Raw genomic sequence first — 16,307 nt, 5'->3', positions numbered from 1 at the left:
CAAGGCGGCTATTATGTTCTGTCTATGTGATACTTTCGATGTGTAATGACGTATCTCTGAAGTGTGACAATAAATGTGCTCATTGTTTTAACAAGTGTATCAATGGGTTATTATTTATAACGATAAGGACCCAAACTCCCACATTGGTGACCCCGACGACAGTTTGTGATGCTCTTCTTGTGTTCTACCCGAGTTCAATAACAATAACAATCGTGTATTTACGAGTGAATCGCCTGTGTCATCATGTGGCCTAAGCAACGAGGTGTACCGCCGTAAAATTTCTATGGTCAGAATCCGACCATGCCACCCATCTGCACTATGTATGGACTCTATGCATCGAACATTTCGAGGCCCTCCGACCTGCAAGTGGACTGCAGTACCACAACACTCACAGACAACGCGTACGTACCGCCCGCCATCTTGCTTCAATATCGTTCTTTCGAACATACAGGACAAAGTGTGAAAAGAGATCCGGACATTCCAGCGCTAACGTCACACGTTCAGGGATGCACAACCCCCCTCAGAACTTTGCACCAACTTTCGGAGCAGTGCCACTACACAGCTGCTACATCATCCATGCCACGAATTGGTTCTGTGCCTGGCTACGCACATCCTCAATTTTCTGATCGAACTGAACAGTGTATAGTGAATGTGACCTCTCCTAGTACCTCGCCCACTTTTGCTAGACATCAGACAGCGATAACGACTGATCCAAGGGGTGTAACAGTTTACGGGCCCCCAAGGCTACCCTCCTCCCCCCCTCCCCCTGGCAGATGCCATGTTGACTGCTCACACACCTGCGGCTCTTAGACACCCAGTGGTTGTGGATTCCAAACCACCTAAGTTACCTAAACTGCCGAATTTTGCAAAAACGCAGCCCAACACATGGTTCACGTTAGTCGACTCTATTTTCGCCGCCACAGGCATTGACTCAGAATAATCACACTTTGTGTGTTTGGTGGGACATTTGTGTGACCATTTGGATCTGATTAGCGACATTGTGATCAGCCCGCCGCCTTCACTGAAATATACAAACGCGAGAAGACTCATTTGTGAAAGACTTTCTCGAGCTCCGGACGAGATTATTCATCATATCATTCACGAGAACCACCTGCACAATGTCACCCCATTGGGACTATGGTGACAACTCCGCACCCTCGCACCTGTGGATTAGCTACCCGATACAGTGTTATGGTCGATGTGGCTCGTCAAAATGCCGCAAGCATTACAACTACAGCTCCTGCCGCCCACCAACAGCATCTTGGACGAGAAGCTTTTGGTCACGGATCGAGCTTTCAGGATTATTAACAGGCGAGCACACAGCATGAAGAGTGGGGGGTAATGATCTCAATGGCATGCCACCCCCCCCCCCTTTCCCACTCCAGGATTCAGGCGAGCACGCTTCCTCAGTGCTCACTCTACAACAGTGGTGACATCTGCCCGCCATCGCGGGGAACCAAATACAGCTTCCACGACATCCGCCATGACAACTGACACCACACTGCAGCACTCCACAACGGACACAGCCAACACCAGGAGCTCTTCATCACCCCCGCCTAACGCAGCCTGGACACTGTTTTGGTTCCACGCCAACTTCAGTGACGCAGCCAGGAAATGTCGCAGCCCTTGCGTGGCGGGAGACGCATCTTGCGAGGTGCCATAGGCCACACAGGAAAAAAGACACCTTACAGCAACAACAGCATCTAACACGGTAAGCGCTGACAGTTGTCTATTCACTCTTGACCTGGTCTCAGGAACTAAATTCCTCGTTGACAGTGGTGCTGATATTAGTGTAATACCCCCAGCTCTCGCACCTACCATGTTAACTTCCTCGCCCAGACTGTTACACGCGGCTAATGACTCTCATATCGAAGTGTTAGGTACGGCGCCTTTAATGCTCAAACTGTCAAAAGACTTGAAGTTTTCGTGGACTTTTCATGTGGCACAGGTGACTTGTCCGGTCTTAGGCATTGACTTTCTGCGACACCACAAATTTTCGCTAGACATTCCGCGAAGTACATTAGTCCACCAACCTTCGCAAAAGACTATCGCCCTTATGGCCACTGCATCTGTATCACCCATTCGGTCAACAAACATTGACATTTCACTATTGCAGACCGAATGTGCTCTTCTTGCGGCCAAGTTAACTAGTAAAAGTTGCGACGTGCTACTACAACGGCAAGAAATCAGTGAACTCAAGCAAACAGAGGCCAAGCTCACCTCCCTTATCGAGCATACTGAACAGACATTACAGAGCACGAAATTCGAACTCGCCTCACTTTGAGGTATTCGCTCTTCGCACAAACCGGCGTGCACTCAAATCATTGACTCATTGCACGAGTGTTCGAACGCTTATGTCACATCCCTCATGCGTAGCATGTTATCAATCACGGGTGGCGCATGTCACAAACTCAATACGACTGAGGGCCCTCCGGTCAGACACCGACCACGATGCTTGAATCCACACAAACTCGAAGCGGCAAAAGCAATCATCTCGGACCTATTAAAAGCAGGCATTGTACACCCATCCTCCAGTGACTGGTCATCACCGATTCATCTCACACCGAAGAAGGATGGTTCCTACAGACTCTGTGAAGACTATAGACGTCTCAATGACCGCACAATCGTGGATAATTATCCAGTACCGAACATTCAGGACTTCGCTTCTCAGTTGGAAGGCGCTAAAATTTTCAGTGTGGTAGACTGTGAGAAAGCATATCACCAAATACCAATGTATGAACAAGATATCCCTAAAACGGCCATCACCACACCCTTCGGCCTCTTCGAATACGTTTACATGCCTTACGGATTGAAAAACACCACCCAAACCTGGCAGAGGTCCTTAGATACAGTGTTACGACCCTTACCTTTCTGCTACGTGTACCTGGACAACATTTTTATCTTTTCTTCCTCTCGGGAGGAACACGAACTTCACATCCAGACGCCGTTTGACACATTACAATCCCACAGTGTGATTGTCAACAAAGACAAATGCAAACAGAGACAGGATTCTGTTGTTTTTTCTGGGACACATAGTTTCAGCCGATGGTATCTGGCCGACACAACAGAAAATAGAAATTATCAAACAGCTGCCGTGGACAGAGGTCACGCGTGCGTCTTTCAAAAAACTCAAAACCGCAATCGCGGAAGCCATCACGCTTCCCCATCCACACCCGGATACAACACTTTTGCTCATCACGGACACTAACGAAATATCTATCGGCGCAGTACTTCAACAACACAGAGGAGCGGTGGTGCAACCTCTTAAGTTCTTTCTCCTTCTCAGTGCAAATGGTTCGCTTTCGACAGAGAGCTCTTAGCTGTCTATGAAGCCATTAGTTATTTCCGTGAAGACGTTGAGGGATGCCCCCACACAATCTTTACAGACCACAAACTTCTCGCCCAAGCACTCACAAACCCTCCAGCCGACCCACCTCCTAGGAGGTTCCATTATTTCGAACTCATTTCACAATACACAACTAATGTACAATACACTCGAGGATCCGACAACATAGCTGCTAATTATTTCTCCCGGATATTGGGCATATCTTCCTCAATCAACTTCGACGCTCTTGCTCGAGTGCAAACAAATGATGACTCCTTGGCGAGACTTTTATCTGACAATAATCACTCTCTGCACCTGGCGCGCAAGACGATCCCTGGCACACGCTCGGAGCTACGGTGTGACACTTCCACTGGCGTGCCACACCCCCTCGGCCCCTCCTCTTTGCGTCGCTCGGTGTTTGATGCACTGCACAGTCTCGCCCACCCGAGCATTCGCGCAACTACGTGGGTCACTGCAGACGACAACACCTCCAGCGACCCGATGCCACCGACCGCGACGGACGACGACCTCCGCACCGCCACCTCCTCAAGGGACGACACGCCGGCCATGCCCCCTTCCACAACACCGGGAACCCTCACTGGGCAGAGTCTGGGATCCACACCCTTCTCCCCACCCTCCCCCTCTACGCCCGTCACACACTTCTCACCCGACATTCAACAACCCACTACCATCTCCATCGAATTCTCACACTTTTCACCATCTGACTTCTGTATAACTACCACAAATGAGTCTCTCTTAGTCATCCACACTCCCCCCCGCTCCGCCAACGATGACGATGACACCTTCCAACTTTCCGTTCTCCACTCCTCACCGTTCCCCAATTCCTTAGATCCTTCCCTCATTCAATTTTTCATTGACGCCACGGGGACACTGTACGTGTTGAACCCCGTGTCTCCATCTATTCCGTCTATTCCCCCCACCCCCTCTGTCACCTCAGGAACCGGTCGCCACATACTCCCACTGGTGTGGCACCGTGATTACATTTTTCCATCCAAAAGGGCTCGAACTGTGACATTACAGCCTTTATCACTGCGATTTTTAACATGTAAAAGTTTTTTTTTTTTCTGTATTTGCGTCAGTATGTGCGAACTTCTAACATATACCAATGAATGTTGTAACCAGATATCTTTGCCGCGCTCCTGAAAAGTGCAGAATATCACGATAGCTATAAACTGTTATACGCTGCTATCGATCAGTAAAAAAAAAAAAAAAAAACCGATGCACCTATGTTTCAAAATAACAATTGCCAGTTTTTTACTTCTGCAGGGAGCCGCGTCGCTGGCTAGCTCTTCTGTGAATGTGTTGCGAGTCGGACGCAAAAGTATTGTGCTCCATCTGATATAATCATTTTTATTGTAAAGTTAAGAGTTTAAGTGATTAAAAATATATGTAGCCACAAACAAGCGAGAATGTATATCGTGAAAAATTCGCTCCACCGCCACAATGGGTGGCCATGTTAATGTAAGTTTCCGTTTCATATTATAATACTTGAAGCCTTGAAGTTTATTTAATTTCAAAGAAAATCTCTCAACCTTATTTTCATTAATTATACTTACGATAATCCTTCCTGTTTAAAAGATTTATGCAGCTTATGATCCAGCGTGTGTTCTGTCGGAACAGGAGGCTGTCGTGACGACATCGCTATAGTATTTATTCCAAGTTCTTTCAGTTCCGTTTATATGTTCGTACAAATCCAATCAGTTGGTCCCTTAGGTTTCTTTCATGTAACTTCCGTCTGTTTTCTCCGCGCGATCTTCCTCCGAAAAAAAAATTTCTGTTCATTTTCTTTAGTAATTTTCGATATCGCGAAGGAGAAAAGACAGCCGCCTCCTGCTCCGAACGGAACACTACGACTTTTCTAATGTCGGAGAGTACCGCACGAATTTTCCGCTAAAAGGTAATAGAGTTTCTTAAAGCTGGATCAATTACACATGTTGCTGCTGTTCTCCGACAAATCTGGTGTGATTAATAGTAATTTATTCTGTCACGACAAAAAGAACCAATTTTATTTTTACCAAAGCAACAAAGCTTTCAATTAAATTACTAAGAAAAGAAAAAAAAAAAAATCATACCAGAGAACCCCGGCTCCGCCCCGCCCAGTTCCCCCTCCGGACGAAGATGGCGTGACACCTGCTCCCTCACCCCACAACAGCCAGAGCCTTGTGCTCCGCACTGTAGGGGGAAGGGGGGGGGGGGGGGTCCTCTCTTCCTCTCTCTGTGGCAACGCTGACATGCCATAACATCTCGGCGTGCAAAACTCTTTGGGCCAAGGCGGCCATTATGTTCTGTCTATCTGATACTTTCGATGTGTAATGATGTATATCTGAAGTGTGACAGTAAATGTGCTCATTGTTTTAACAAGTGGATCAATTGGTTATTATTTATAATGATAAGGACCCAAACACCCACATGCTTAATCTACTTCTTCTTCTTCTTGTTCTTTTTCTTCTTGTAATTAGCAATTCAGCTTACCAACTACTTTCTACTACTAATACCTTTCATTTAGCAGCACATAAACAGAAAGGCATTCTTATAAAGTTAGTGAAAGAAGCAGTAATGATGTGATTAATGCAGCACTCGTGGGCTAATTATGGTAACTTCATCAGTTCACTAACAAATGATATGATGTACCTCATAAGTGACTTCCAGCAAAGATGATGAGACTGACACTTGTCAATAACAATGCACATTTCTGATTGGTTCACTTAATTGGAAAACTGAATACTTAAAATGAGGTGTGCTTTTTAAGAATGTGTTATTTTTTTATTAAATAAACACATATGAATTATTATTATGTGAATTCCAATTATGTTAATCTACTTTTCATCATAATTTTCTGAAATACTGTGGCACTTCTCACAATCAATTTCTAGATCCCATTCTTATAACAGTCTTCCATGTAATTTGTCAACATTGCAGAAAGGCCAATGTGACATCATTGTTACCATAATGGCACTGATTGCCTAAATGATTTTTCAAGTGCAGGAACAATTAGTAATCACTGGGCCCTAAATTGGGACTATACTGTGCCAAATCAGGTTGTTCCCGGTCTTATGAAATGATGAGTCAATTTATTTGTTGAGCCATATGTGGACAGGGATGTTCGTGTAATAAACCTCAGTCTCTCTACTGAGCTTCCCATGCCTTTGTCCAGAAGTGCTTGTTAAAGATCCCACAATATCTCAGAACTGAATGAGTTTCACTGAAGCAAAAAAATCCACACGCAACATTCTCGTCAATCCCAAAACACAGTGCACATTTTTTCAAACTGAAAATGTTTTCATGATAATCACATTCTGAGGCAATGTCAAATGTTTCCTTTCCAAGGAATCTTGTTTTGATTCTGATGTAACACAAGCCACCCAAGTTTCATCTCCAGTGATAATTCAGCTTAAAATTCATCATTACTGTATCACTCAAGAAAATTCAAAGTGTTGGCTACTTAATTGGTTTTGTTCAAATCAGTCAGCACTTTCAGTACCCAGCAGGAGCACTATTGACAGCAGTTAAAGCATTCTGCATGAATCTCATACAGAACAATTCACAAAAATTATGAAAACTCATACGAGAAGGACAAATTTGTAAAGTGTCTATCAAACTTTGCATCAACTTTCTGCATTATGTCTTCAGTGATGATGGATAGTCACCTACTTCACAATTAATAATGGGCATTAGCGTGGTCATCATCAAATACTCTCATCCATTCCCTTGCCAGCTGTTGCTCATAGTGTTTTCTCCATAAATTTAACTCATCTACTGAGGAATTTTGAGGATTTTCCATTTATGGCATTCATAAAATAAATCAGTGCATGTATTTCACACATTGTAGTACCTTTAATTCAGTAAGTCATTTTAAATGAGAACAAAAAACATGAACATGGGTAAGTGTTTCTGCTATGGCACTTGTGAGTAGCTAAATGACGTGGGTATTAACATGTACATGCAGAGCATTGAGTTCTGTGCTGCAGCAGCCATGTTTAAAAGTGATACTCAGTCAAAGAACTTGCATTCAAATCATCAGGAGAGACAGAGAGATCAAAATGTAGCATGAGTATATCTTTGTTTATAGTTGCGTGACTACAGCTTAATTTAAGAAAATAAATAAATAAATAAATATTACAGTAAATTTCTTACAAGCAAAGGAACTTACTGATATTCACTTGCCCATAGTCTGAAACATTATTAAATATTGCATCAGACACTGTGCAGTCATCAGTGACTGTCAGAGATATTTCTCCCACTGTGAAGAAAGATTCTGGTTTTGTAGCATCAATTTTCAGGCTTGCAATGTAAACCTTTTCACCATTACTTTTTTGAGTATCATTCCAGAGATAGTTACTATCAGGTGAGAAATCTGAAATAGAAGACTTATATCAGAAAGTAGTTCACAGTTTACACTGAGAGGGTAGGGAAGGCAAAAAAGGTTGTAGAAACAAGAAGTGCAGAAGTTATAAAAAAAAAGCTCAAGCTGTGTCAGGGATTACCCTAAAAACAGTCACAGCTCAGAAAATTTTAGTAGTGAATGCTTGTCCAGCCTAGCAAATAAGAGGCCAATTTGTGAACTGTAAGCTGTACTATAAATAACTGGAACTTTCACGTGATATTTTCCACTTTACCCTCTCCCCCCTCACACTCACATCCTCCCTCCCACCACCCCACTCATAATAGTGCCCTCAAAACTTGGATTTTGCGTGATGTGCCACATTTATAATGCCTCTACTTGCTTTACTCATTTCTCCCCTGAAAAAGAACCTCTAGTACCAAAAGCTAGGCATGCTATTGTATTTGTATATGTGTGTTGCTCTCAACTGCTCTAGGATGTGCACTTTCTGAAGATCAGTGTTGGCCAACTGACTTTATTAATACAAATAATGAATTACTGTGTATGCTTGATTTTATCTGGATAAGAGATGTGAGTGAGACAGAGTCTCACTCACAACATCGTTTAATGGTTTAATCACATTCCTAAATGTTTCTATGGAGGATGTAGAAAATGCTATTCTAACATTAAGAAACAAAAAATCTGCAGGTTGGGATGGAATACCCAGCAAAGTTATTAAAGTGGTACACAATAGAATTGCAAACCCACTAGCTCAGATAATAAATCAATGTTTTTAAGAGGGCTGTTTCCCAGAGGTACTGAAATATGCTGAAGTCAAACCAATCTTCAAGAAGGGATCAAGAGAGATCATAAGAAATTATCACCCTATCTCGATTCTCCCAGTCCTATTTAAAATATATGAAAAACTTGCTGTTGCACAAATCAAAGACTTCATTGCAAAATATTCTGTTATTCTAAACAATCAGTTTGATTTCAGCAAGGTAAAAACACCATTCGATGCAGTAACCAGTTTCATTGAGAAAATAATTACATCATTAGACAAGAGAAATAAGGTGGCAGGAATTTTCTGTGACCTCACAGAGGCGTTTGATTCTGTAAACCATGCATTGCTTGCTTGCAAACTTGAAAAGTATGGCATTAGCGGCAGTGCCCTACAATGGCTTAAATCCTACTTATCCAACAGAAAGTAAAGAGTTAGCATTTCTTAAAATGGTACATATTATTTTTCTGACTGGAAAAAAAAATCTCAGGGTGTTCCACAAGGCTCCATATTAGGCCCAGTCCTTTTTTTAAGGTTAATGACTTACCATTACATATCAGCTCCCCATCAGTTCTGTTCGCAGACGATACTTCTGTCTTAGTTGAAGATCAGGACTCGCAAAAAATTCCCAAATCTGATATCAGTACCTTCAGTACCTTAGAAACTTGGTTTCAGCTAAATGGGTTGAATCTAAACATATGTAAGACTCACGTGATGCAGTTCAGAACCAAACAGTCAAAATGTGAGTAGCTTAAGATTGTACACAACTACCAAGGTATAGAAGAAGTTGACTCAGTCAAATTCTTAGGTTTAAATGTAGCTAAAAATTTGAGCTGGCAGGCATACATTGAACACCTGGCAAACAAACTGAGCAGCTTTGCATTTGCAATGCAAATATTGTCAACTGCAACTGACATGGACACATGAAAAGTAGCATGTACAAGCTACTTTGAATCCATTATAATGTATGGTATTGGTTTTTGAGGTAACTCAACAAACATAGTGCGGATACTAAAAATACAGAAAAAAAATCATACGAAATATGTGCACTGCAAATCACAAAGAACCATGTTGACCATTATTTAGAAAACTTAAAACATTAACTCTGCATCCTTATACATATATGAGATCATCATAGTCTTGTACACCAGGCATGAATTATTGAGGGAAACCATTTTGTCCATTCACATGATACCAGAAATAAAGAAAATTTTATGCTCCCCACCCACTACCTCAGACCGTATGCCCAGGGATCTCAATACACGGTAATGAAATTTTGTAATAAAATAAAAGGGAACAAGTTGATGCAGATGAATTTAGGTTCACTTAAAAGAAAGCTATATGAGGTACTGACACTGAAATGTTATTACTCAGTGGATGAATTCATGCGGGACATACTGGAAATTTGAGCTGGGTGCAATGTGTTATCCATATAGGGTCATTATTTATTATAGTGCTATTATTTATTAATGTAAAAATCATTGTAATTGTTTTATAAATTTTTGACATGTCTCCTATATGCAAACCAAATGGATTGCAAATGTACATTATGAGATGAATAAAACACAATTCACAATCAGGTTGAGAGGACTTCTTTGAATGTGCTTTTCACTGATGTTCATAATTTCAATGCATACAAGACATAAATACAAAACCCAATAACATAAATTTGATAACTCAAAGATTCATTAATGTTTTCATTGTTATTACACTGATTGAAGAAAAATCACAACACCAAGAAGGAGTTTTGCAACATAAATGAAAGTTGTAAAACATGTTTCTACATCACAAAGGTGATTTCTATGAAAATTTCATACCAGTTACATAAGAGTGGCACAGTAGCACCACCATGAGGATGCAAATCAGTTTTGCTTTCAATAGCAAAAATCGTGAGCATTAGTTATCTTTGAGATTGAAAGTGGTGAGTTGATGGTAGTCAAGAATGCCTTTAAGCCAACAAAGACACCCTTATCAGCACCTCACTGAGTTTGAAAAAGTTCACGTAATAGGGCTATTAGAAGATGGATGTTGCTTTGTGATTTTGCAGAAAGACTTGGCAGGAATGTAGCCACTGTACATGACTGCTGGCAGAGGTGGTCAAGAGAATGTATGAGGGGGTACCCAAAAAGAAATTGGAATTACTTTTTAAAAGCTACATATTTTCAAATTGTTTACAAAACAACCTTATCCCCTTCAAAATACTCTCCACTATAGCCAGTACTTTTGCCCCACTGATGCTTCCACTCTTTGAAACATTTTTTGTTGTCATCTTTAGAAACAGTTGACACCCCTCCCTCATTTTTTTTTTTTTTTTTTTTTTATTGACTTCTTCAGAGTTGTCAAATTGGTGTCCTTTCATGCCCTTCTCACATGTGGAAATAAGAAAAAGTCACACAGAGCCAGGTCAAGTGAGTAAGGTGCACGGGGCAGTGGGACCATACCATTTTTAGCCAAAAGGTGTCTAATACAGCTGGCTGTGTGTGCAGGTGTGTTGTTGCAGTGGAAGAACCAGCCTCCTGTCTGCCACAAATTAACTGAATCGAGCTCCAAGATACCCCACTAATCCCTAACAGATGATCAGTTGTCTGTCAACCATCTGTGAGTACAAGCTCTTGAATTTTTTCAATATTTTCATCAATTCAGGCAGTTGGACATCCAGAACGAGGTTTGTCATCAGTCAAAATGTTGCCTTTTTTAAATCAAGCAACCACTTGTTCACTTGAGTTTTTCCCATATTGTCATATTGGTAAACTGATTTCCACATTAAAACCATTTCGGCAGCATTTTTACCAAGCAGAAAACAAAACTTCACAGCTGCAAATTGTTTACTTAAACTTGCCACAATAAAAAATGAAACAAGAACAAAACCGCGATAGCAAAAACAATCGCTGCAGATCAACGGAACGGGCCAGGTTGGCAACACAGGTGGCACTGAACTGGCAATGAGTTGAACTATACACACCTAGTGGCAGAAATGCGTACTACACCAGCTCCGCCCATAGCAATGTTATTCCAATTCGTATAGCTCTGGCACATCATACCGTTACACTGGTTGTTAATGTACCAGCATATCTCATTTGCAATGGCTTATCTTACACTTACATTAATGTGTGATCTTGCTATGTTAATGACTTATGTTTGTTACCTAGACAAATGTATTCTTGAAATTTCATTACTCTACATTAATTATTTTTTGGTGTTGCCATTTTTTTTTCAGTCAGTGTAGTTTGACATTTCTTAGTTTAGTAATACGTTGGAGTGTATTATTGTGTGACATTTGTCATTGACAAAGAGGTCCAACTGAATTAAAATTACATGACACACAAAGGTCCAGATGAATTAAAAGTTATTAATTATGTAAGTAAACAACTAAACAACTCTTACCTGCTGCCTCAGCACCACTGTATATCACCAAATTTACTCCTTCAATACTAGCCATCTCCAACGCCTTGCCATTGGATGTAGTCCCTAGAATACAATAAGAAATATAATAGTCATATATTTTTGTAGTGCATTTATTACATTAAGTATAGAAAACTTCCTGGCAGATTAAAACTGTGTGCCCGACCGAGACTCGAACTCGGGACCTTTGCCTTTCGCGGGCAAGTGCTCTACCATCTGAGCTACCGAAGCGAGATACTGGCAGAAGTAAAGCTGTGAGGACGGGTCGTGAGTCGTGCTTCGGTAGCTCAGTTGGTAGAGCACTTGCCCGTGAAAGGCAAAGGTCCCGAGTTCGAGTCTCAGTCGGGCACACAGTTTTAATCTGCCAGGAAGTTTCATATCAGCGCACACTCCGCTGCAGAGAGAAAATCTCATTCAGGAAGTATAGAAAAATTTACAAGTTATATATTTCAAAAAGAGAGGCCATGTATAGAAAAAATTACTTTCATTCAGAGAGGATAACTGAATGTCATACCCCTGTAGAGCTAGATCTTTAATGTTGTATTTGTAAATGGCCATTTGGGAGAGAGTATTTGCTGTTATGGTAGTTTTACATAAGGTGTGCTATCCTACAAAATGTATTTCAAGCTCACAATCTAGAAAATCTTATTTTATTTACTTTCATTTGATCCTTTAGGATTACATTGTGTAATTGAGTATACATGTAATATAAGATAGGTCAATAGTATAAACCTTCAAAATCACATCTATCTTAAAGAGCAGAAATTTTTATTAGGCTTTCTAACAACAATGAATATGTATAACATTATTTAACACTGTAATATTCCTTTTCCACTGGATAGTTTTTGATATTCTGTGCAAAGTTACCATCATCATACCTTTCTTTCTGGGCAGACTTCTTACAGACTTGATACACGAATACTGGTGTTCATTATCAATGATTCTCAGCCAGCGATATATGATTCATAACTGGTTCTTCCTCCATGTATTGTGGGTGCGAATACCTGCATTTGTTATTCACTTTGAACTATATTTTGAGACAAATATTATTGATTTATAAATGTGTGGTGACTATTGACCACCATAACAGTGCTTTGTGCTTTGACTAGACAGACTCTTTGGTATTATTTCACTTTTGTTTTTGCATGCTGGCTGGTGTGAAAAGTGTGTTCTTGTGGATTCTTTTTCGGGAATGAAACTGTGTTCAATAAGTTAATGTGTGTTTGTGTTACATCATCTACTGCAAGGGGACACACCACATTAGAGACACCAAGCTCATTTTTGTTTCTCTGCACTTTATTCTGATGTCTGTTTACTGTGTGGTACGTGTGAATGAACCATTAACTGTAAAGCTTACCAAATCCCATGTTTCCTCTTCACGTCTCTGCTCCAAACTGTGAATCTTAAGCATTTCTGCCAGTACATGCCACAGTTAAAATGGATCAGGAACATTTACTTCCACATGAAAAACATGTGATCTCCCTAACTATCCAGGTTCAGAATGGCAGAATCACCATCTACTGACCTTATATTTCCACAAGCTGCACAGTTGCAGGAACATACGCATTTCAAATGCAATATTACTGCCCAGTGTGTGAATATGCAACAAACACCACCACTAGTGTTTGGTAATCATCAAACAGTGAACTACTGCTTTCACAATGCACCTCAGTGTACTGTAGCATCACCAGATTTGTTTTCTATACATCTACTGCTACCATTTTTCACAACCATGTCTGTATCACCCACGCCAGTCAACTGTGCTCCCGCACCTTCCGCACTGTGTCTACTCGATCCCCTGCAGAGACCTCAAGCAATGCAGCACATCATGCTCTCTCACCTTCCAAATGCATACCAGTATTGCACTGATGACCACGGTCATCTCTGCCACGTCAGTCGACCACACCCTCGCAAACGCCACATCGAGTGAACATTGAACATCACCTCAAAACCTCCTGACCCCCCCCCCCCTCCTCATCCATGGCAACCTGGAGTGACGCAGCTCTGCAACATCTACCTCCATATGTAGTGCTCGATCAAGATTTTGCTGACCACAGCTCCTCATCACTACCCAGGTCGTTCAGGCTCCTGGCCTGGTCGATGTTTATGAGCAGATTCTGACTGGCAGATACCTGAAAGACAACCCAAAGACTTGGTTTGCTTTAGCAATCCACAGCATAATAGGTGACAATTCATGGTTCATTTGCCTCATCAGTCGCTTACAAGACCGACCTCCCACAATCCACTCATTATAAACTCTGCTGCTAAAGCTACTATTCTTGAACATCTGTCACACCCACCAGCTGAGGCCATTCATCACATCATCCATGAGCTGGAACACCTCAAAACTGTATTAAAAAAAAAAAAAAAAAAAAAAAAAAAAAAACGAGTACTCAGAATGGCAGATCAGGTTCGCTCTCCGCCCCAACTCTACAGTACAGCATGTGGAGATGGAAGAAGTCACGGAGGAAAAGATAGCCACTGCCTATGTACCGTGTACTGGCACACTATTGGGAAAAATAGGACGAATATTGAGGAAACACTGAGTAGGAACTGTCTTTTGCCCACCCAATAAAACACAAGCATTATTGGGAAGTGTCAAAGGCAATCACGGTTTGCGGAAGGCCGGCATATACCAGATTCGGTGTCAGTGTGGGAATACTTAATTGGACAGACAGTGTGCACCATCGAAGATCTTTGCCGAGAACATCAGAGGTACACTCAACTTAGGTATCCCCACAGTCGGCGGTTGCAGAGCACTGCTTGTCTGAAAATCACGAAATGGACTACCAACATACCAGGGTCTTGGCACAGACATCTAAATACTGGGGCAGCGTCATTAGAGAGGCTATCAAAATTCGTACCAGGGACAGATTCATCAACTGCGATTGTGGCTATAACCTCAGCAAGGCATGGGAACCAGCATTGAGTCTAATTAGAAAGATGCTCAGCAAAGAAAACAAACAGGCAACCAAGGTGGACGAGGCAATTACACCGATGCCACCACAGATGCCGACGCCAGTGTCTCAGCGACCACCGACATGTGGCCACTTGAGCAGACCACAGAGAGAACACCTTGCAGGGGGAGGCGATTTAAGACAGCCACCCGCCATCAGGAGCTCAGTTTGTCAGCACACCTGACGATGGCAAGATGTCTAATTGCCAAAATATTGTGCCCATTGGACACTATGGACCAATAGTACAGCCATGGGACTGTTTGAGTGTCTGTATCGACCAATAATCACTTACTTTCAACTTTTTTCTTGAGCCATTAGAAGGCAAATGGCAACAAAACCATAAAGTTCTTCAAATACAGTATCATTCCATATTTACCTTGATGTAAATGTAAAACTGATTTGTTTCATCTGGCATAAAATGAAATAGGTCTTCAGGCAGGAATATCATAAAAAATGACAGAGTGGTTCAGTAATTAATGAACTGACATTTGTGCCCTGACGCTGATTCATCATTGCATGCCTTAATGGCTGAAAATCAATTTTTCCAATCAAAAGTGTCACTAAGGTGTGCTCCTTTCCAAACTGTTTTGCTACAATTTTCTGATTCTGCAGATTCTGAACATCTGCTGACTAAACCCCTTGAAGAAATGTAAAACTAGTCTGCTATACCAGCTGATGTTCAGGGCTGAAAACTACTACTTCAAGATTCTGTTGAAACTCATCACTGTCTCTCACCATCACTTGTAGTGAGTATCTCCAGGATCTCTCCATTTGCACAACCAAAGTGATGTGACATTTCTCTCGTACAATAGAAGAGTGCAAAGACAATACTGACAAAAACACAGAAGGTGAAGTGGAAAAATGCAGCAACATAGGTGCACACTCAAACTATGCAGTGGGAACTCTAAAAATATGTGGAAGAATTGTGTAGAAATTCAGCTCTGCAAGTTAACATGTCTAGAGTATGCAGGTACCTGTGGCCCAGGTGCTTAAACTCATCCACAGCAGTGAGAGGACCAGCAGAATAGAATGCATAAACATGTCAATGGCACTTAAGGAAAACTCAGTGGCCACCCTTAAATGCATCCATAGCACCTGGGTAGCAGTGGAGCACGATGGGTTAACTCGTTCACAGCAGTCAGGTTCTTCGATGCATTGTTATTTGTTCAAGTTGCACATTATCACAATGAGAAGCATCATCATATTTTGCTGTTGTCATTTTCATACGTTTGTTAGTTGAATCAATTTAGTTTCATACGTCATTCTGGTTAACACTGAGAAAGATTTAATCAAGTGATTGACTTGTGCCTTCCTCACAGTAATATGTTTTCAGTTTTGCAACTTTTCTTTGGTCATTTAAACAGTTACAACATTATCTGGAGGATCTAATCAGTGGTGCTAATGAACTTGAAATAAATTTTGTTTGCAATACTTTGGTCCTCCATGATCACAGTTAAAACAAACTGTTGTGTTTCAAAATTCTGTTCTGCAATTTCGATT

General features: G+C 41.4%; 1 protein-coding gene across 1 annotated transcript in view; it reads right to left on the bottom strand.

The window, feature by feature from the left end:
- The window catches only part of LOC126456855 (protein 5NUC-like), a 91,932-nt gene that overhangs the window by 40,473 nt on the left and 35,152 nt on the right, over positions 1–16,307 (bottom strand). Inside the window, exons 5-6 of the mRNA XM_050092672.1 lie at positions 11,833–11,916; positions 7,497–7,700 (exon numbers count right to left, since the gene is read on the bottom strand). Coding sequence (XP_049948629.1) covers positions 7,497–7,700; positions 11,833–11,916 — 288 coding nt within the window. The remainder of the gene's footprint in view (positions 1–7,496; positions 7,701–11,832; positions 11,917–16,307) is intronic.

This window comes from Schistocerca serialis, chromosome 1 (assembly GCF_023864345.2).
Source record: "Schistocerca serialis cubense isolate TAMUIC-IGC-003099 chromosome 1, iqSchSeri2.2, whole genome shotgun sequence".
Taxonomy (NCBI): domain Eukaryota; kingdom Metazoa; phylum Arthropoda; class Insecta; order Orthoptera; family Acrididae; genus Schistocerca; species Schistocerca serialis.
This window is presented reverse-complemented; position numbering and strand designations above follow the sequence as displayed.